The sequence below is a fragment of the Chanos chanos genome, chromosome 2 (assembly GCF_902362185.1).
Source record: "Chanos chanos chromosome 2, fChaCha1.1, whole genome shotgun sequence".
Lineage (NCBI taxonomy): Eukaryota > Metazoa > Chordata > Actinopteri > Gonorynchiformes > Chanidae > Chanos > Chanos chanos.
In genome coordinates, this window is record NC_044496.1 from 53,854,266 (window position 1) to 53,877,670 (window position 23,405).

The window sequence follows — 23,405 nt, forward strand, 5'->3', positions numbered from 1 at the left end:
CAACACAACTCCTTGGAAATTAATTAGACTTAAGGCTTTCATTGCCACATGGCAGATCCTTAGTGAAAAATGGAGGGAATCATCTTCCTGTGAATGGGGGGCTTACATCTGTGAGGACAATTTATTTTTCTACACTTGAGGTTTGTTGTCTTTTGTGACCATTTCCACATTCAGCAGTGGCTTTCATGCAGCTGTGGCCTTAGCTAAAGAAAAACTTTTGTGTTGGCTCCATGAATACTGCAAATGTGTCCATGGCAGGTAGCCCTTATAGCAAGTTAATCTCCTGAAAGAGCCTATACAAGTACTTTTAAAGTCTTCCTTTGGCCTGGTGAGGACCGTCATCAATCCAGCACTTTGGGCCTTTGTCACAGCAGCCCACTTACGTGAATGGGAAGCTCTGGGCCGTGACAATGACTGCCAAGTGTGGCAAAGTAATCACTTTCTGGGGAAAAAACAAGTAATTACTTCTAAACTGTTTGAGCATCCGAGACAAATAGCATTGTGTAAGTGGACTATGTGAATGGAACCGTTTCTAAAGTGCTTGTGGTAAGTTTGCTATTTGTACGCTTGCTGTTTATCTGTTTATTTATCGTCACATGGGCTCTAACCCTTTCTACTATTGTCCCCTTCATTCCAGAGAAAAAGAAGACGGTACAATAACCTGTGTGTATGTGTGTGTGTGTGTGTGTGTGTGTGTGTGTGTGTGTGTGTGTGGCACTGTGAAAGCGTGTGTCCTGTAAAGAGCTAGATGGCAAGTAGTTTGGGCAAGCTCTAAATTGCAGGTCACACATGGCCATACATTGAACAACCAAACTAAATGAGCTGGAGCTGACAAGTCAAGAGGTGCCTTGTCTCTGTGATTGCAAACACACAACTCTTTACTGCCTCACAAAAGAAAAATCCTCTGAAAGACAATGTCTTACTTCAAGTCCTTTTTGATTCCAGACATTACCAGCACAGAATAGACAATAACATGAGGGCCTCGTATTGTGAACAGACTAGTAAAATATTCATCTGGCCTAAGGGTCAACATCACTCAAAAACATAAATATCTTTTAAGAGTCTTGGCAGAACCACACATAAGTGAAAAAACAATTAATATAAAGTTACATTTATATAGTATTCTGGAGCCCTATGGACTCAGCACATGTCCACAGAACACAGTTTAGTCTTGATAATGACAATTATAATTTCAAATTTATAGGGGATACTACAGATTTATCCTGTGTCTAGATTCCTGTGAAAATAGGGAGCAAACAATATCAATGTGAAATCTCAGATTCTTAAAAACAAACCACATCAGAAGCAATTCCTCTGTAGATACACTAGATGGAGATATAAAACCATATTTGCAATGGAGGTTCTGGCCCTTGAAGTGCTTCGATTTGAATTATACTGAGGATCTGTTACTGTAACATGAAGCTTGATCTTAACTGATGGTAAAAGAGACTTCATTACGGCCCTGCTTAAGTAGCTAAAGATTAACCTGATGTTGATTTTGGGAAGCAGTTTGTCTTCATAGAGGAGAGCCTAGTGGGGTTTGCATCACCTGATTTAATTCAAGCACATTATTAGACTAATGGTCCATTGCTTCCTCAACTGCACCTGCTCCCATGAGTTCAGCTGATTAATTGAGCGAATGATTTCAAGTCTGGTGGAGGAAAAAAACACAACACAGATTCTACAGATCCTGGATAACTTCCCTCTGATCTAACTCACTAAATACAGTCACGACTGGTTCAGATAATTCAGCTGTAGTTTAGACACTAAAAGAAAACCTCATTTCCATTTATTACAGAAAAAACAACACACAGTCTATAAATCCTAGATAAACCAGACTCTTCAGATCTTTCAGAACTTCCCTCTGATCTCATTCACTACATCAAATTGTAGAAACCTTAGTTCCATTTAAACCACCATGTTCTGTTCTCATCTAGTCTGTCTTAATCTGATCCATCAAGTAAGTCTGTTTTTCTCTAAGAACAGGACAATCCAATGTAACATTCAATGCTAGTTGAAGGCTAGTGTGTAGAGCCACTGATTCCTGCCAAGTGTTTCCACAAACAGATTATACAATGGCAGGTGACCCTGCCCTACCACCAAATTATCACAAGCCACAACTGACAAGCAAACTTCCTAACCCCTGTGTGAATGGAATGAAATCTGAATTTTGAATCTGTATTCAAGATATTAAAATGGTTTTCTCTGGGTTTTTCACAGAGGGAGACAATAATTCATTCTTTACATACCAAGATGTTAAAGGAAAAAATAAACATACGCAAACTATATTTTTTTCAATTACGACCCTGCATGTATTGCACTGATTCAACGAGAGCAGTTTTTGAAAACCACTAAAAATATTTTGGTTGCTTTGTAGAAATGGAGGTTTGGTGCCGATGAAATTAGGTGATGTTTAATTTCACAATGATCTGCATGTCCTCTTTTGAACACTCACTCTTTCTTTTGATCAGTGTCCTCCACCCCTGTGGGCCTGATACACCCCTCTTGGCAGCCTTTGAGGATCCTGGGACCCCCCTACCTGAGTAGTGGGGGTCGACAGGGAGTAGGTCCTTCTCTCTGAATGATCACGTCCCTTGGGCTGTCCTCCCTGGAGCCAGCAGGATAGAACTTAATCCCACACATACACAAGTGGCTGCAGGGCTCCACCACTGCCTTTGAACTGGAGTCCATATGCCAGAATGAGGAAGAGCAGCATCCTGAAACCACCAGTATATAACGGGGATTCTAATGTTCTCTGCATTGCTCTCTGAGAACTTCAAAGGCTCTCTACTGTGCCATCTGTATGGCTTTTCTATAAGATGCTTTGTGTATTTAGACTCTACATATAAATATTACACAGATCTATGCAGCTTGGACTACTAAAACACTTCCAGTTTTGTCCTCTATTTTTTTTAAATATACTGTACATTCATGTAAATATTCATATGAATCCTCCTATGATGCTGATATTTTGTCTTTGTGTATTCCTCTGTTTCATGCAATGTTGTGTTAAATACTAATGGAGGAAACATGATTTTTAAGTTGACCATGAACAGGACTTACAAAACACATTCAATGCATGACGCTGAAATCAATCACTGCCATCATTTTTGGACCTCAATAGACTGGGACCATGTTCTGTACCAGTGTCTCCTTAAACATTAGACTGCACAAATACAGAACGAATACATGATCATTCGGTCCTTGGCCTTCTCCTATTCTCTATTTACATGCTCCCTTTGGGTGACATTATTCGTAGTTACAACATTAACTTACATTGTTATGCTGCTGATAGATTTCCTTACCTATCAAGCACAATGACCACTTTGATTTGGCTAACCTTGAGGTGTGTCTATGTGCTATTACAGGTTGGATGTCTTCAAATTTCCTAAAGCTTAACACAGGCCAGACTGAAATACTGGTCATTGGTAGTCCTAGGCATAAGCATTTTTTTAGTGATCTTACCCTAAAGTTTGACAACTGCATCATCTCTCAAAACTCTACAGCTAAAAACCTTGGTGTGATTTTTGACTCTAATCTCTGGCTAGTCACTCATATCAAAAACACAACTAAAACTGCCTTCTATCACCTCCGTAATATCGCTAAAATTAGGCCCTTCCTAAGTACGGCTGATGCAGAAACCATTGTTCTCGCATTCGTCATGTCTCGCCTCAATTACTGCAATGTTCTGTACTCTGGTCTGCCTGCCTCTAGTACTAAAAGTCTTCAGCTGGTCCAGAATGCTGCTGCCAGAATCCTGACCAGAACAAGTTTAACCACATTACGCCTGTCCTTCATTGGCTCCCAATTCATGCAGATTTTAAGGTCCTCTTATTGACATATAAAATTCTACATGGGCTTGCACCGGCCTACCTATCCGGCTTATCTATTTCCTCTACCTTATGGATAATAGAATTTTGATTTAACTTTGTTGTGGATATGTAAAGCCATTTGAGACTATAAATAGTGATATTGGGCTCTAAATAAACTTGTATTATTAGTAGTAGTAGTAGTAGTATTACAGATTGTATACTTAACCATAGTATGTCTACAGTACACTTTTGAAAAAATAGTTGTCATGAATGTAACACAGTGAATTTGAGAGAGGTAAAGGGATAGATAAATAAAGAGAGAGAGAGAGCATTATTCTAACGCTCTCATGCCTTCCATTTAATTGGTCTTAATGTAATTCTTTGCTGGTGTTCAAGGAAAGATTTAGAGGAACCAAGAGCCTATAAAACACAGTGGCATTGAAGCAGCCCCAGTGCAGAGTAAATCTGAATAACTACCCATAAATAACCGCAGCATCAGCACTGACTGCAACCCAGTTCCCTCCACTAAAGCTCCATCATGTACACTAAAACCACAAACAGTGTGACTGACTTCAGTGTCAAGCAAGTTGCTTTGATTAAAGAGTATTCATTATAATACTACTCCTCATTATGTGGTTCTTGTTGGTGTTGTCTTTTAAATGCAGCACATAAACATTCAGCATTGCTTAAATTCAAACTAAATTGTTCCAGCTGTACTGAGTCAATACACTTAGTCACTTGAAATTTTGATTTTGCTGCTGATTAAGCCTTATAATGGTCATAAAAGCTGCAGGGAGGCAATCAAGTTTAGCTTCAAACATGTTGTGAGGACATCTCATCAAATATTTAGCAATATCTAATCAGCTAAATCTTCAAAATAATTTTAAATGTCGACCCAACAAAACTCCGGGTCACCAGGGTTACTCGCCACTCAATACCGTCGTTTAAAATTTGCAGTGGAAAGATTGGCTTGGTGGTAGCCACAGACGGACAGCCCACACATCACAGGTGTTAGCCTACATTTAATGTGACACCTCCGCGACAATAATCTATCGTGCGCCACTATCCACGGACAGACAAGCACAATATTTCATAGCGGTTTATGTAATAAATCTAATATGACATGAAAACAGCACAACGTGATGACTGCGCGCGTCTGAATTGAGGTCCCCTCTGAATAGTGATTAGAGGCGTCTGCTGGAAAATCAGGGCTGCCATTGATTAGAACAGCGGTGACTAAAATGGGAGCGCAGCAGCAGTATCAGAGCACAGCGCTGTCAATGGGAGAGCGCGAAGGAGCAACAGAGGACCAATGACCGAAAACAACCAACCGTTGCAATCTAGCTCGAGAAAGGCATCGTCTCCAAAGACGACCTCGAGGTAAAATCTTCATTTTCCTAGATAATACTGTTTTCATTTGGACAGTAATAGAGCTAGCAGCGTTTGTAATCGGTGAGAGAGGTTTGTGTGATCAGCTCAGAACGAACAATGGAATTTTGACAGCGGTGATTTCCAGCTGTTCAAGCCTCTGTCAAATTCATTTAGGACTGACTGAAATCAACGCCTCTTTGTTTAAATTGTTCGCCTATGAAGGAAATGCTCTGCAGTAGCCCATCTGTTATCATAAAAGTGGTCGATTGCCATGTAATAAGCATCGTAAGGGAATAAAAACATAAAACGGCTCCGAATTCTGAGTATAATGAGATGCGCGAGCTCCCTGTTCTCAGGTTAAAACCAGTTGTCAAACGATACTTAACAGAGATGATTTATCAGTGTAAATATGACACATTATAAGATTTCTGGAGACTGATGAATGAATAAATAGTTTAAGGAGACAGTATTATATACCAAGACAATGTCCCTGTCACGTTACTAAGTGAAGGAAACAGCTCTTTCAGTGGCATTCTCTTTTATGTCATCCTCGTTTCAAGGTGAAAACAAGGCAGAGAGAACACGCTGAGAGACCCTCAGGTGGAATCAGTGGAGAGTGGCAGAGCTACACATGCATTATCACCCACCTCATCGGTGCCAGCATGCCCACCTCCCAGGCTCCCGGTGTGGGCAGTAACTCCAGCACTGTACCTTGGGATCCTGGCTCCCCCCTCTCGCCCTCTCTCGTAAACAGTACAGTGAAGATGGTGCTCATTTCGGCCATTGTGTGTACCTCACTGTTCGGTAATGTTGTGGTACTGCTCGTGTTCCAGCGCAAGCCTCAGCTGCTTCATGTTGCCAACCGCTTTGTCCTCAACCTGCTGCTGGCAGACCTGCTCCAGACAGTGCTGGTCATGCCTTTTGCCATAGCTGCGACTGTGCCTGAGGTCTGGCCCCTTGACACCCGTTTGTGCCAGGCACTGGTGGTGCTCATGCACCTATTTGCTTTCGCAGGTGTCAACACAATCATAGTGGTATCGGTGGACCGTTACTTGGCCATCATCCACCCGCTGTCCTACCCCACCCGTATGACTCCACACCTGGGCACCAATCTCATTGCATTGACCTGGTTGCTTAGCCTGCTGCAGAGCACGCCACCACTCTATGGCTGGGGCACTATTGACTTTGACCGTAGACACAACACCTGCTCTGTCATGTGGTCCTCCAGCTACTCTTACTCTGCCTTGGTATCTACACTTTCGTTCTGGCTACCTGTGGCTATTATGCTGGGTTGTTACTGGATGGTGTTCAGGGCAGCTAGACGACAGAACGCTCTGGTACACCCCATCCAGGCCAGCCATCCTCCAGACTCACAGGTCACCCGCTCTAGCCCCCAACGGCAGCAACAACAGCAGCAGAGCCAAGGCGAGGGTCCCTTCTCTGCTACATACCCTATAAGGACACGCCATAGACGTTTCCACTACCACTGCAAGGCAGCTCGAGTTGTGTTTGTAATTATGGCCTCTTACATTCTGAGCATGGGCCCGTACAGTGTCCTCAGCACGATTTCCATCCACTCCAGCGATGCGATACCTCCCTGGCTGGCTTCGCTAGCCCTTATCCTCTTTTTCCTGCAGTGCTGCCTGCACCCGTATATCTATGGATACATGCATCGCAGTGTTCGAAAGGAGTTCCTTGCTCTGCTCTGCGGGCCACTGTGTGGGCAGGGCAGGACCAGTCGCAGCTCTGCTGTGGACAGCTGCTTCACGGTGACAGACGGACGGTCAACACACCCACACCCACCCAGCCAGGCTGCCCGAGTCTGTCCCCTGCATACCTGGGAGGAAGGCACCACCTCATCCTCCCCAACCGAAAGGAGGTCCAGAGACAGCCGTAAGGAAACCACCTCTATCAGTCTGAGCTCAGAGAAAGAGCTTACAGTACAGAGCAACAATAACAAATGAAGACATAGGACAAGAGTGCTTGTGGTTTAGGACACCCATTTACAAGGCAATAACTAAGTGTTTAATGACTGAAAGAAAATACATCACATAGGCCTATTTCTAAAAGTCCGATCGCACTGACGGAGTAGCAAACATTGTGGAGGAAAAATTAGGTTCTTTACAATCATCCGCAGTGTTTTCAACACATTTTGAGATACATACAGACACATAACAAATAGAAGTGCCGCTAAAAGCCACCTATCGCCAAGTGGAGAAGAAATCATTTAGGCTAATGGAGCTAGATAGAGGAACTATCCAAACAGCTTGCTACCGCCGAACTTACTTCGTCAATGTACCATGAGTGAACTGCTACGTAACTTATGTTTCTGAACTTACTCGACTTTAGGGACTCGATGAGTTTAGTTTTCGGCAGAGTGTGAAGGAAAGAATTGCAAAAATATCACCTTCATTCTCCATATTAGTAAAGCTCGGTTTGAGGTAATAAGCACATCATCGGCCGTTGGAACGTTAATTTTAAATAAGGTATGCGCGTGCATTGCTTAAGCTGATAAAGTAGCTGAGCACATATACTGTTTTATTTGGATATTGGTACAATAATGTTGGTTTCGTGCGGTAGCCCAAATTAAAATGATATCACACTGTTATACATTTTTATTCACTGGATTTACTCTTGGTCGCTGGAAAATATTTGGCTCGAACAGTACATAGTACGATTCGGTGTGAATCCATTAATCGTTAACAGCTCTACATCGTGTCTCGGGCGTAATTGAATGACACAAGAAGACTGAATGGTTAATCTTTGACAATTCGTCGGATCATGAATAGCGATGACATTTTGCGCACACCGCAAGTAAATATTGCACAGCTTCTTTTTCATCACGTAGCCCAGCTTGAACGCATACAATTTGGAGTGAACACTGGAAAAACATGTACAGCGTACAGGACACGCTGCAACTGCCTGTGGCCCAGGTCTCCAGAGAAACGCGGCGTTTCTTTGGAATTTAGCATCCTTGTGTTGTACCGAAATGCAACGATCCATTACGTGCAGTCGTTCTTTAGAGTATTTTAGGTTATTGATATTAAAATACTTGGGGATTGGACGGGGGTGTTCAATCCTTCATTTTGGGCTAGTAGTATAGGTACACTTACTTGGTGCCTCAAAAAGGTCTCAAAATAAAGTGGTATAACATTGCGTCACCTATTCAAAGGTGACCTACAAAGTGTCATTTTGGTGCAGTAGGGCTCCATTGCTACATAGTAATCAGAAGATACAGAATTCGTTAATGTTTCATTGTGTTTTATACAGTTATTATGTAGGCCTAAACACAATGATATTCTGATCATTTGATTAAAATGGGAGAGTAAATTAATGTTACAGAATGTGTTTCCTCATACTAAAACTTTTCATTGCTTGGTACAAAGCAACTACATTTCATTTGGTCTGTTGTTAGCAGATACAGTGGTACCATTCATATATAGTTGGTACATGGATATATTGTTGAGAATCAAATGTGTCTTTTGCTAAGTACAGTAAGTGTTCATTTGTAAAGCTGCCTACGATGTTGTTAAAGATTTAGTCTTTATCATTATGAAGGCAAAGAACTGTCCTTGTTTTTCAATCTTAGTTTATAGTTATCAGATGTCTATTATGTTGTCCCAGTTTAGGACAATGACCAAAATCATGAGATGTACTTTATATTTTTCTAAATATGCATAAAAAAAGAGTTTGTAAAGACTTTCCGTTTCAAATGATGGAGCTTATGTGAATCAGTTTTGTATAAAAAAAAAAAGTGTATTTAAGACAGAAATAACACCTCAGTGTTCCCATTTCCATTCCACAAGCCATTAAGTGTAAGTCTGTGTTTGTAAGGGAAGGTGATAAACCGATACATTCCCAAAAAAAAATTGTGAAACGTCATAATGCATTAACAGTTTGGAACAGGTTGTTTCAAAGACTCATATGGACATATGGACAATGCTAATCATAACTGTTCTCAGTACCTTTACAAGGAAGTGCAGTTTTATTGTAGTAGTGAGTAAGGCAAACATCTCAGGGTATTGTGCAATGTGCCCTACATGTATACCTCTCTGCTGATGAGAGTGCCTCTCTGAATGACCCACTAAATGACAACGTGTGTCTGTCTGTTAGGCTATGTTAAGATGTTGAGCACCCTGACAAAGGCAAATACGCTGTTCAGTCATTTGAGAGGTACAGTATGAGGTCAGCCAGATGCAGTGAGTTCACTGATGGAAAGGTCATAAGGGTAATCTCCCCAGTCCTCCCAGCACTTTATATCTGTTCTACAGTGGACCACTGCTGAGCCAACAGGTTTTTTTTTTTTTTGTAGGTTTTTTTTTTCTTTTCCTTTTTCACATCTGCTCATGTCAGTCTTAAAACATAACAAATAACTAACACCAGATTGGTTGTATTTGGACAGCATTGGCAGACACAGTAAAAACAGTCTCTGTAAAATATACCTAGATTCCACAAGACCATGTTTTGGGCTGCTTCATATACTATAAGCATAAACAGGTATTTAAATGATGAAATCCTGCAGTCAGAACCCATAAGCTTTTAGCAGTTTGAAAGTGATTTGAGCCACGAATGTGCTTTGTAAAAGGCTCTACATTCACTAATCTGAAAACAGTTATTTCAATATTTGTTTAAAAAAAAAAAAAGAAAACGCTGAAAATTGAGTGCAGACATTCATGCCGACAGTACCTGTTTTCTCGGAAAACTGAGACAATCAAAAAAAAGAAAAAACATGATTGTAGTACTGTTAGGAATATGTCATTCAGTGCAGTCATTTCTCACAGGACTTCAATACACAATATGGACGTGAGACACATTTGGGAATAATTTTCACTGTGATGTTACTTTACATTTCATTTCAAACATTTAACCATGTCATTTCATCATATTCCGAGAGTTTCTAAATAAAATATCTTGAAATGTTTAATGTTTTTGTTTTGTTTTGTTTTATTTTGTTTTGTTTTTTTAAACTACCATTTGAATTATTAACCAGCTGTTCTTTAATCTGCGATGTATGTAAAAACACAATGCATTTTCCCATGAATCAGTGAATTTATTATTTATAGAAAAACAATCTACCACAAAGATGTGCTTATTAACCAGCTATAGCATTCTTCTTTTCATATAAAGAAATCTTGAGTGAGAAAACCATAAAAATAATCAAAGAACAAACAATTTATAACAATAAAGACACAGTTACAGACACCTACTTCTCAGTGATATCACAGAGACCACCGAGGCATTAAATTCACAAACCCTTTTTCTATACTTTCCCAAGGTCAAAACACATACAACACAGAAATAAATCACATTGTCAGTTCTTTGAGTACTGAATCTTCAAATTATGTCATTACAGCAGAAGTTTGGAAAAAAAAATATTTTAAAGAATATAAAAGTATAGGAAGATACAAACTTAAACATTATAAATGGGAGACAGAAGTCCTTCGCCTCTGGGTACCAGGCATTTGAAGGGCCAAAAAGCCCTTATTAACCTCCAGACCAGTGGACAATTCAAACAAATCTTTGGAGTCACACAGAAACCCATTTCAGGTCAACGTGCATGTCAAATTAATGCAGATGAATTACTAACTTTACAAAAAAAGTACAGTGATGATCACAACACACCAGTTTTTCAAGCAAACAAAGGGGGATTGGACTTCTTTCTCTAGGACCTCTGCCCTAGATATGTGATTTTTGTTCCCCTCCTTTCAAAGTTCATACAATATCCTGCTGCCTCTGAGCAGAACAGCAAAAAGAGGAGGGAAGGCCTCTCTTCTTTAGTCCACTTTCACCACACTGTAGATTTTATTTACAAACCAGAAGCAGGCGAAGAAACCAATGGTACCTAAGGACAGAGGAAAGAGGAAGTGATCAGATTGGCTGAGACGAGTCTTAAGCTGCGTTGGAAATGTCAACTTGTCCACTCACTCACTCACTCACTCACTCACTCACTCACTCACTCACTCACCCTCTCTCACTCACTCACTCACTCACTCACTTACTCACCCTCTCTCACTCACTCACTCACTCACTCACTCACTCACTCACTCACTACATAGTGTTTGCTACACTCACTGGGGGATAAGGGCACACAGCTGTTGATACATTTCAGACTCTATTTGGATGTTGTGCTGCTACGTAATTACGCGCTGGATATTCGTAATTATTATCTCGGTCGCATAAACAACATCCAGAACATCTGCATCTGATTGGTCTGTAAGGACTTGCCTGCTTTCACTAGACAAGCCGCAATGCATGATGGTCTAAGTTGATTGACGTAAGGAACAGCTTCTGTACGCTACATTCTGCCGTGCCTCATGACGATTTTGTAGCGCACTATATAGTGTCGTGAATTTATAGCACTAAAAAGTGGCTGATTCACTATTTAGTGGGTGAGCGGAAATTTTGAACGCAACTTTAGAGTAATGCAAACACTTGTGCAGGTGATTCCTGTTTAACTGGACTGACCCCTATTACAGGTTTCATCACTGAAGTGTCTGTAATTATGGAAGAGTTCACAAGCTCTGGATATCATTCTTTCATTGTCTCCTTTGTGACTTAAGGTGTGTCACAGGCTGCAGATTAACATGATGAAACCTACGCAATTCAGGTTTTTTTGACAATGCAACATTTTAGGGAGTTTTGACTAGACAGTGAACCTGAAAGCAATTACAACTTATTTGAAACGTATACATATTTAATCTACCACATCAGCATGAAACAATCTACTATATACTTCACTGTATTAAGCTTGATATTTGTGGTTTCCCTTAGATAAGAGCATTATTCTGTGAATGCTAAACCTAGGGAAACTTAGAGACAGAAAAATGTAGAGATTAATGTACACACGAATGTAAATCGATCTCATTATAAACTGTCATAAAATACTACTTTTATTCTAGACTTACTTAGCAAAATGTATTTTAATGCCATCTTTAGTGCACTTCAAGAACTCCAAATCTTTATAGAAATTAGAGAACTTGCCACTGGGCTACCATTTCTCCCTAACGTTATTAAGATTATTTTTTGGCAGATAAGGCTGAGATGAGGGAACAGAGTGTTCCGATGTTTGAGGACGATCTGATGAAATAGAGCTGTACAAAAGACCATGGAATTACACCCAGATCAAAGCTCTGTGAGAAAAATGTGAAAAAAATGACATTCAACAATGGGCAAGATTTGAGTGTTTAGCAGGGGGAAGAAAGAGAGAGAGAGAGAGAGAGAGAGAGATATTTCTGGATTAATTTCCATACAGATGATCTTCGGCCTTTTCCCACTGATGATGCAGAGAGAAGCTCCACATACACCAGTAATCTGCTTTATCATCATCACCATCATCAAATGTCCAAAAACAACCCCTGCCTGCCTGCCAGCCTATCATTACACATATGTGTAGGAGTTGTGCACTTCAACAAAAAAGATTTTTGCTGGCTTAACAAAAGATGAGAGCGAAAAAACAAGAACAAAACGAAATGAAAGAGACAGAGAGAGAGAGAAAGAGAGAGAGAGAGAGTGAGTGAGTGAGAAAGAGAGATGTGGCTTTAACCAGAAATAGTTACAAACAGTAAGAATTCATTTAAGACTCCTCTCTTTCAACAGTTATTATAGTTTGTGCGGGTGTTTCATGGATAGCAGCTATTCATAAAGCATGCTATTCATATGTTAACTTCAGACCACATCTGCCAAGAAATATGTTCGGGGCTATGAGCCTTAAAAGCTTTTGATAGTACTATGATAGTGCTGTACTATCCTGTTGTACTATACCATGTCCACATAGCCACTCTCTCTTTTCGCTTTAAAGCTCAAATCTTTGTATTGCAAGTACCAACATGAAGGAAGTTGCCATAACAGCCACACCTGGTACATCTATTACAATCCATGGCAACAAATAAAAGAGACACACAATCTGACTTTTTTCTCTCTCTCAAAGCAACACCATGCAAAGAGCAGCAATCACACATGATTAGCTACAGCCATCTCAATAATGGCTCGTTCGTTCTCTAATGGCGTGGGATGTTCGGAGCGCCAATCTGAGCTATCTGGGAGTCTGTCCTACAGCGCAGCAGAAATAGCTTTACTCTGGTGCGCTACTTGCTATTTTATCCATTGCAGAGGAGGTTCAGATCTCCCTGACTGGGCAGCGGTGGCAGTGCTAGATGAAGACTGCTTATACTACAACTGTCAGGTCAATGGAGCACCCGTTGTGATTGTATGAAAAGGGGAACCGGCAGCGTGTTGCTACACAGCGCAGATTAGCATTTTGTTTTTCTAGAGACAGGGAGCACAGAAAGGTCACCAGTAAGTGTCTGTAAATGCTGTTTTTCCACAGCTGTTTACAGCTCTGTTCTCCGGGAGCAGTCTGGCAGGCAGCTGCTCGCTCCTCTCCTCTCCTCTCTTCTCCAGCTCGGCATATGAATGAGGCGAGCTGAGCGAGATTTGATTATGACCGCGGGGAGAGCTACGCTCTCACACAATAACACTTCAGGACGAGAGAATATTTATAGGCCGCCCCAAATTACCTCTAGCTAGGACACTGGGCTTATTACCATCCTCCAAGAATACGACAGCAGTAAGACGTCAAAAAGTAAACTGTCCAAACCTAGCCATCTGTCCGCCCAAGCACCGAAAGATAAGAACTCGCTCTGTGACCCGAAGGAGCCGGTTTTAATATGCAACTTCACACGTCTAATTACACCTGTTTAAAATCTGGGGTTTTAGTTTCAGTTAATTCAGCATTCCTTCCTTCCCATGCCTATCTTGTCACCTTTTGATGAATAAACTCTTAAAAGGATCTTTGAGCGTAGAAAAGGAAAATCATCGGTGCTGTTAAACTCAGTCTAACCTCACGTAACACCCGATGGACTCATACTATCACGATGATCAGAAAAGGCTTGGCCGCCTAGTTAAACAAACAAAACGTTGAAGTTTATATCTCCGGAATACAATGTAACAGGATGCAAATCCTGCAGCTTTGTAAAAATTCACCAAACAGTCTTCCTTAATGGCCAGCACTATTTGCAAGTTAAGCAAATATACCACAACCCCTCCCAAGCCACATTCTTCCTTACGAGTGCAATCACTCAGCAACAAGACACTATAAACCCAGAGGAGCTACCAAGCAGTGGTGCTTTCATCAACTAAGCAATGCACACTTTCATACAAACTCCATCTAAAGTTTGAAGAACGGCCCGCTGAAGAATAGTTTTTATGTATATGTCACAGTGAAAACGCATGCATTAACAATCAAAACAGAATTCAACAAACACTGGTTTTTTTGGGGGGTTTTTTTTGTCCATGAGGAACTGTACTGTAAATGAGATGTGCTTACATTTGAAGCCAGAGAAAAGTGTGGACGTATAAGACTTGTCTACTTACCAGTGAAAAGGAAAAATATGAGCACCATGATCATGGTGTAGCCGAAATAAAGGATTGTGCTTGCAAGCCCGACTATCTGTAGTTTTGAGAAGAAGTAGTGCACAGCGTAGACAAACAGATAAACTGCAGTGAAGCCACTGGTCAGGAAGGACCGCCACCACCAGTGATAATCCTGTGGGGAAACAATTTGGGGGGGGGGGGGGGGGGGGGGGGTAATAAGGTTGAAATAAACAGCTGGTATGCGAAAGGTGAAAGATTTCCTAAAATTAATCTCCAAATTCATGAGTACTTAGTCAGTGCCCAGTGAGGGCAGATTGTAAATTTACACAAAACCAGTAACCGCTTGCAAGACTAGTAATTAAATCGATCATACAAATATTTTAAGCCGTCTGTATTAAACCAAGTTTAAGTACTAAACTGATCAGAATTCCAAGTGTATCCAAACATTCTGATGGCCATACAATGCATACAAGATAATATACATACATCTGCATTTATTTGATGACCACTGTACTGTTACAACCATCTGTCATTTCAATAAGCAGCTAAAACATACTTTTTCATGATTATTTTTTACTTAATTCCATTTTACTTTCATTCAAATTTATGTGTGTCATTTTCTAATTCTAATTTTCATTTTAGTCTCATCTCTTATTTATTTCCTTTTATTAATCAATTTGTGATTTATTATTCAATTTATTATACATTTGCCTTGCCTTGCAAACTGAAGCAATCATTGCCTTCAAATTTTTCGAGTTATCCTATTGGGTCTGTAGCATGTACCATAGTTTCTTCAGGCATAAACCATGCTATACACAACACCCAATTTGGTATGAAGAACATGGCTCGTGATAAAATATCTGAGTGAGGTTACTAAACAGTTTCTTTTTGCAACTTTGACCAGGTCAGATATATAGGCCGATGCAACATGTTTACGTCATCTGTGAAAAGGAGAACAGGGACTAAAAAAGGTGCTATAAAAAGCAAAGAGGTGTGTGCATTCCTTCAGGGGAAGACAGTGGAACCTGGTTGGCTGGCAGGACGCCACCAGCCACCAGTTCTAAATGCCATGAGAGAGAAAAAAAAAAAAAAAAAAAACAATTTCCAAATGACACAGAGAAAGTAAATCAACCCTCTGTACTTTTAGTTGTTATTCAGTGGGTGTGGTTAATTTATAGCACTTTTATGTTAAAAAAAAAACTGCGGTTTTATTTAGAGTTTTAGTTTTATTTAAAGGTTTAGTGGTAGTAGTAGTAGTAGTAGTAGCAGTCTCTCACCTCCGCACAAAGATGGAAGTAGCACAACAAGATCGTGGCTTCAGAGCAGGTGATGACGAGGATGATGAAGACAAGGAAAAGGAATCCAAACATGTAATACATCTGATGGGACCTGCAGGGGCAAAAGGAAGCTCACAATCAAACCTAAAAATCCTTAAAAGACGTCGTAAAAACCACATGCTGGCCTAGTTCAAAGACATCTCAATGTCCTACTAAACAAAACTATGTGTTTGGCTTTTTTTTTGTTTTGTTTTTTTTAATAAACCCAGATGGTGACTGACTTATCCGTAACATCCGAACCCACCAGATGCTATTGAGGATGAAGAAGAGCTGGATGAAGATGCAGCCGAATGGGAGGATGCCACCCATAATGATGCCTGGCAAAGGCTTGGTGAAAAAGGACTGCTCAGGAATTTGTCGTGGAATCTGGTTTGTTCGCACTGGCTGTTCGATTGCCTGCAGGCGAGAGCGTCCGAGAGCAGGAGGGAGAATTCAGTATGTTACAGTGAGTGGAGAGTATACAAACACAGACAGATGGAGAAGGTTGACTGCAGCTAAGCAACAAAAACAAGCACAATAAAAGTATGCTTCAAACTGCCACGTGGTCAAATCAGTAAAAAACCTTATTCTTTTGTCATTAACTATCATCACTTTGTTGATTCGCATTCAATAACAGATTGATGTCTAAAGAAGTGTGTGTCAGTCATACAGTTACAGTAAGGCCTTGTGTCAACAGTGTAACCCTATACAGAAAAGAATGCATGAAGGACCTATACTATGAACAGTGCATAAACAGTGCACAAACAGGTGTGCACGTAAGAATCAGTGTATACAGAAAAACATTTTCTAATATGGACAGAAAACACAATTCCATTTTTCTCTGCAAATAAACAAATAAACTGGACAACAAAAGTCTTACTTTGAAAAGCCGAGACTCACCGGCTTCTTGAAGCCAAAGTATGCACCGACAAAGGTGAGAGGGACAGAAATACCAAACCACAGAGCCAAGACGGCCACCAGAGTACCAAAGGGAATGGCAGCTGACGAGCCCTCCACCCATAGGATAAGATTCATCAGAAAGAAATCAGCAAAGACAATCCTGTGGAGAGATATTCAAGTTATCAATTCAGCCTGTAACGACTCTTTAGAGTGCAAAGGTGTACAGATGTATTTTCCATTTCGAATAGTGATTAACATACCCAGGGCACAGAAGAGCTGTCAAAATAACATTTGTTTTCCATTTTTCTCCACCGAAAGCTGAAGAAACACAAGCGATAAAACAATGAAAAATGGGGAGAACATTTGTTAAGCAATAAATGATGTAACATTAGTTTGACGTCTGTTATGAAAGCAATAATCACAAATAACACCAAGGAAAAGCCACTAGATAAATATCAATTGTAAAATAACTTATAACAATTCTGTCATTGTGAAGCTATCAGCGCCAAATATTTGCTTTGTTGAAGTGAAAACTCGGCTTACTCTTGTACAGACGGGCGGACACATAGCCAGCTGGAGTTCCCAGCAGGACCCAGAGAACTACAGCACAGGTCATAAGAGCCCCTCTGTTAGCCGGGGACAGAAAGCCCAGACAGGCCAGAACTGAAAAGACAATCAGTATTGGCACCATTAAAGTCAAACTATTCAAATACAGGACTACTTATTCTCCCTCAGGACTGTAATATAATCCTTGTACATCAAGATTTTGTTGTTGTTGTTAGTTTTTTGTTTTTGTTTTTTTATCAAATTTTAATCAAAAAGATGTTAACGTAATGCTGCCTCAAGTTTAATTTTGCAAGACACCAGTTATGTCTGGATTGCTTTCTAAAAGCCCACGCATGCTCTGTTGGCTTTACTCAACAGAGGTTAACATTACAAAGTTGATAGCAGACTTTAGAGCATTCAGGTTGTTTCAAACTGCTCCAAGAACTGGTACCAGACATAAAACAAAAAACAGCACTCAGTGAAAGGCATTTTGTCAAACTCATTCAAAGGAGTTACTGCCTGTAGCATAAGTGAATACCCATTCAACACCCCTGTATTTAATTGTTTGTATCCAGTCTTGCTACATTCCAAATCCCTGCCACGTTCGTCAACAATAATGATTGCTACTGGGTTTCCAGAAATACTGGCTACTTTGCTAGCTCTTTTGGCAGGGGAAGAGACAGGTTGCCATGGGAACGGTCAAGTTTAGAACTCAGATTGTTGGAAATCTGCGTGTACCACTCTGGTTTTTTTAAAAACCTCCGACAAGCAAAGACTGAATGCATTCTCATTTACATCCAGTGTTGGAGTTCAACTGCATCCGTCAGGCAAAGTCTAAATAAAAGGTACATGTCTATTTTCCTACAACTTTAACTACAGTACCAAATTCACAACACCTGTTAGTTCTAGTTCCAAATTAAAATGTGCTCCGTTTGATAACCACCCATAGTGCCCATTCTGCTGATAAAAAATTTCATACTGAATGTATCCTGTAGTAAGCCAAACAACTGAGAAACGAGCCAGAAGAAAGATGGAGCTTAGAGAAAGACAATATCTTTTGGTTTGTCAATTCGACATTTTCAAGTCTAACCTTTTGCTGTTACCAGCGCTGTCTCATTACACAGGAACCATTTAATGTAAAACATGATAAATGATAGTAAGGTCCAGTAAGAGACCTTGCTCATTAAAAAGCAACGCTGTAGAAACCACATCACTGGTATCCAAGCAACAGATGGCAGAACTTACAGAGGGTGATGAAGGTCATGATGAAGATTTGGGTCCCCTGACCAAGGAAGACCGAGAGTAACATGCCCTTCTTGGGCGATCTGAACACGTCTCCGTGAACCTGTTTCCAGCCGGACTCCTCCTGTGCGTCTTCCTGAGAATGACAGTGTGCAAAAAGAACCAGTCAGAAAGAAAAAAAAAAGGACAACAACTACTTCTCATATGCATGTAATTTGTAATTATTTATTTATTTTTATTTTTTTTACAGTGAGAGCCCCATGATCTGTCTCGCTCGGTGCCTCAAAGCCACGACCACTGAAGGTGAGTATGACTTTAAAACGATAAAATATGGTGTATAACTATGGTATATAAATCTGTGATTCTGTGATGATAAGAAAAATTACAGAAGTGTGACAAAACAGAGGAGGGATTTTCTAGATTTTTTTTCAATTATTTTTTGCCATGATTGGTGTGAACCAAGAGGTCTTATACACCATGTTTTACCACATACATCTTACACGGTAAGTTCCCGCAAACAAGTCACCAGTCACCAAACACTTAAAATCACCACCGAAAAATCTCTCAGGTATGGGCTGCTAATAAGCTTACATAGGTTATAGATGTATTCACTGAGGGAGGTGGGATCTTAACCCAGTTTGCCTGTGAATGTCACAACACCAGATTTAATAAACAAGAGCTATTTAAAGGCCTAACACCCATTGTTAGAAGTAAAAAAAAAAAAAAGAAAAAAAGAAAAAACCTCAGCGTATTTTCCTCAGCTTTAGAACAAATACGGTAATCAGACACAGAAGACTTTAAACATGCCACAAATTTCCATCAAATTCTTTTTATTACAAAAAAAGGGACCATAGAATGAAACCTTTCTGGACTTCCAATTTCTGAAATACATCTGCCTAAGCTGAAATTTCATACTGCTGTCTAGAGAAGACCCAGGAGTGTTACATGATAATAGCAAGACTGCTTCATATCACCAAAAGGTTCCTCTGTGATAAATATCTGTTCAGTATCTGGGATTGAGTTGGAAAGCAGCAAATACCTGGTCCACCTGGTTGTACTTTGCAATGTCTCTGTGCAGGGTTCTCAGCATGATCATGGCCACCATACCAGACAGGAAGAGTACAATGACCAGCGAATTCATGATGCTTCATAAAACACACACACAAGCAGAAAACCGTTAACACCAAGGAGAAACTAAAAGATGCTTGGCTGTAACTTGAATTACTCAGCAGTATACTAATCATTTATGGCTGTTTAGGAGGGGGTTTCATTGGAGCTTTCAGAGGGTCTTACCTAAACCACTGGATGTTGGTGTGAGGCATGGAAACCAAAATATAATCCCATCTCGAGGCCCATTTGATAGTATCGCTTTGCTGAGAGGCAAGGAATTAGACAATGTTAACAAAAACCACAGATGCAGGAACACAACCGTCTGAAGTAAGTGTCTAATGTTAGTATATTAGTGTCTCCTCGTTCTTTTTTTTTTGTTCAACTGAAATAAACAGACTTACCGTAAACTTGACCGAATAGGTATAAGTAATTTTCAGATTACTGTTGAATTCTACAGGGACCTCCATGGGCAGGCCGTCACAGGATGGTTTGTTCTCGTCTTTGTGGTTGATACTGTCGGATACACGGACAGACACGTTTGTTCCTCAATGTACACGTGATCCAATGAAATCATAAAACGGACAAAACTCAGCTCACTCTTAATTGAAAAACAAACGCATTATTCCGCGTCATCTTCTCAAGACAGGCTCATCTAAAGTACGGTACAGACACGTGACACGCCGGCTGGAAAATTAGTCACGGTAAGTCCTCACCTCCTGGGCTCCAGAGTAGCTCCAACCAGTCGAGCGCCGGGCCAACCTTCATCGTCGCCACTGTGGTAAGTTAAGACAATGTCCACGTGGTTGAACACATAGTAAGTGTTCTTCTTGTTGAACTCGGCCTGAAAAGAAATGACAATACTTCCATTAACCACATGCCTGCTCGCCTGCAGCAACGGGTCACTCAAATAAATCTCTGAGATCTCTTCACATCGCCCAACGTTATGACGACAGGAGTTCTTTTCTCTCTCTCTCTCGCTCGACACTTTGACCTGAAGCTTAGTTCAGAGAGAACTTAGACTACAGACTCACATTGATAACACAGGCATCTTTTGCACGTCCATCGTTGTCTACCAGGCAACCGATAGGGAAACCCGGATTGCAATACTTCTGACCGTCTTCCACATCATAGCACCATGTTACAGGCATGTTGTCCACAATCCTGTAAAATAAAAATGAGGCCAATCCATGCACTTCAGAAAATATACTACCTTGTTACAAATCAAAATAGCAGCAACATTATTACCATATACTATGCGGTATTACATCAAATTGGCTTACAAAGGAACCTTGTCGTAGGCCTAATGACAGGAAAACAGCATCCACAATTAAAAGTCATGAGGATCAGAAATCACTGTTATATCTAGGTTAACTATAGAGGCACAAACTGCAAATGTAAAACTGTCCTTCGCAAGTGCACGATGCACCTCATGTTAGCGCAAATCAGCTGAGTGTAAAAAAAGCCATGAAATTCACATTGTGTTTATCATCGGAAATATTGAGTGCCCTCTGGTGTGAAGATTTGCATTACAAGTTCAGACATTTTCAGCCACTACAAGGTGTACATTCACTCACCAGTGATGCTGATAATTTAGTTGCATTCCTTTCTTGAGAAACTCCAAGTTAGGCCTATCCTCTTTCTTAGATTTGTCATATGATTTGGTGCACACCTTTTGGCAAGCAACGTCTTTCTTGAACGAAAACTAATAGAAAAGAATAAATAATTAAGTGTGAGTAAAGCGGTTAAAATAAGCACCAAAAACAGCTTAAATAAGTCCTAACAAAGGCATAGAGTCCACTAAATATAATATGAAGCACTGTAACAAAAAAAAGAAAAAGAAAGTGCATACATAATTGTATTTACATTGTATAGCATCAAATATGGGGGTAAAACAAATTTTTGCCAGAGTGAACAGATTGCAAGCTTCATTGTTCAGGTATTGTGGTCACCTCTTGTTTTCTGAAAACTGAAAACAAAGTCTAATTTCTAGGGAAGTCTTGTCAAAAGGAAGATGAAAAGCTGACGTGCCTCTGAGAAATATAATGATAGATTAACAGTTTTAATTACATAGAGATAAGGCTTGGGTTGCATTGCCTTTGGCAACATAATCATTGCGGTCTGCTCGGATAGCTATGATATGGAAGCATTGCATGGAATGATGTGAACTTTATATGCAAATGAGAATTTTAACATAGAATAGTTAGCTTTTCTTATCATTTATTTACTCTCTAACAGATTTTAACTTGTTTAGAGTAATGAAAAGGATAGACAACTTTAACAGATTTCTGCTAATGTTCTCAACAAGCAGGTCTTGGTGTTATTGTTAAAAAAAAAAGAAGAAAAAAGTAAAGTTTTATTTAAGTCAATGAGGCTTCCACTTTGGTACAAGTTGCCAAAAAAAAACAAAAAAACAAAGTAAAGGTAAGCATGTTTGTATTATATGTCTACCTAACAGTAACAAAATAAAATAAATTTTTAATTTAATAAAATAAATCATTGAATAAAGTATCCCGTCTGAAAGCATTCTTCAATCTACCTTATAGGGTGACGTCTCAATTCTCTCTCCAAACAACACCTGGCCAAGGTTCTCTGACGGTCTCTTCTCTTCATCATCTTTGCAGAAATCAAACCTTAGAGAAGATAATCTTTCCCTTACTACGTGGTCTTAGGATAAATAGGGCACAAGTGGAATGCATGGGATACAAGCCATATGAGGACAGCTGAAAGAATACTTACACATCATATTCGTACGGTAAGACCGACTCCACTGAATCCAATCGATTTACAAACAGCTGAATAGTGCTCTAAGATGGAGAGAGAAAAAGACATTCTGAACACGTCTCTCATATTTATATGGTGACATGATAGTGAGAACAGGTTAAGGGTTAAGGAGACGCTAACTTCAGGAAAAAAGCAAGCGAAGTCGGACACGGAAACTATGCAGCTTACGTTATTTGCTGTAGTGTATTTGACCACAACAAAAGGTCTAGTATATAGCAACTGTTTAATTTAATTTTTGATAATGACTCACCTAGGTAGTAACATAAGGTGCGCTTCCTGGATAATATGCATCCACGCTAGCGACGTAGCTAGTGTGCTAGTCAACACTGTCGCTGGTGATTTGGCTAATTTGCTACTTGAATCACTCTACTGAATAAATATTGCTAATTAAATATCATAAAATCCAAACTGGAGTCATAGAAGTGATGGAAAGACTAAACACATTTATTTGGTTCTCATACAGGCTAACTGTGTCTGGCACAAGTAAACTATCCAGGAAGTACAGTATTTAATTAAAGTGATTATCAATTGGTATGACAGCAGTTAAGCAAAACAACTTAAGAGAAACAAAAAAGACATAAAGACAGAAAAAAACAAAGAATTGTTAACGTACTTGACAGTCTTCAGCCTTCTTCTCCTCTTCACAAAAACTAACTGGTGCTAAACCCGGAAGATAGAATGAATAACAGGAGCTTAGGAAAAGCAAAGTTATAAATACAAAACGTGGATTTATTCGCTTCATTGTAGCCGTCAGTTCCTAATTTTAAGTATGGAAAGTATCAGATATCCTTTCAGCTAAATGGATATATGTATTTACACCTAGCACTGTTACAACTAACGTGACTTGTCTTTCACTTGCTGCAACTTGCTTCGCTGATAACGAAGCTTCCCCAAGTACGGAACTGTTGCCGGTAGTTGTCATCAAGTGCTACACGCCTATCTCCGGGAGGAGCAG

General features: G+C 40.0%; 2 protein-coding genes across 2 annotated transcripts; one reads left to right on the forward strand and one right to left on the reverse strand.

The window, feature by feature from the left end:
- Nucleotides 1-5,845: 5,845 nt before the first annotated feature.
- On the forward strand, nt 5,846-7,147 carry gpr101 (G protein-coupled receptor 101). The gene has a single exon (XM_030765561.1). The coding sequence runs from the start codon at nt 5,846-5,848 to the stop codon at nt 7,145-7,147; it is 1,302 nt and encodes a 433-aa protein (XP_030621421.1).
- A 3,143-nt stretch (nt 7,148-10,290) lies between these two features.
- Nucleotides 10,291-23,291, reverse strand: tm9sf5 (transmembrane 9 superfamily protein member 5). Its single transcript, XM_030764958.1, has 17 exons — nt 23,064-23,291; nt 22,406-22,473; nt 22,206-22,299; nt 21,244-21,371; nt 20,701-20,830; nt 20,383-20,510; nt 20,071-20,182; nt 19,853-19,932; nt 19,599-19,704; nt 18,563-18,695; nt 17,315-17,434; nt 17,032-17,089; nt 16,772-16,931; nt 16,137-16,288; nt 15,833-15,944; nt 14,556-14,727; nt 10,291-11,025 (listed from the first exon to the last, which is right to left on the reverse strand). The coding sequence occupies exons 1-17, from the start codon at nt 23,190-23,192 to the stop codon at nt 10,958-10,960; spliced, it is 1,950 nt and encodes a 649-aa protein (XP_030620818.1). The 5' UTR covers nt 23,193-23,291; the 3' UTR covers nt 10,291-10,957.
- Nucleotides 23,292-23,405: the final 114 nt, after the last annotated feature.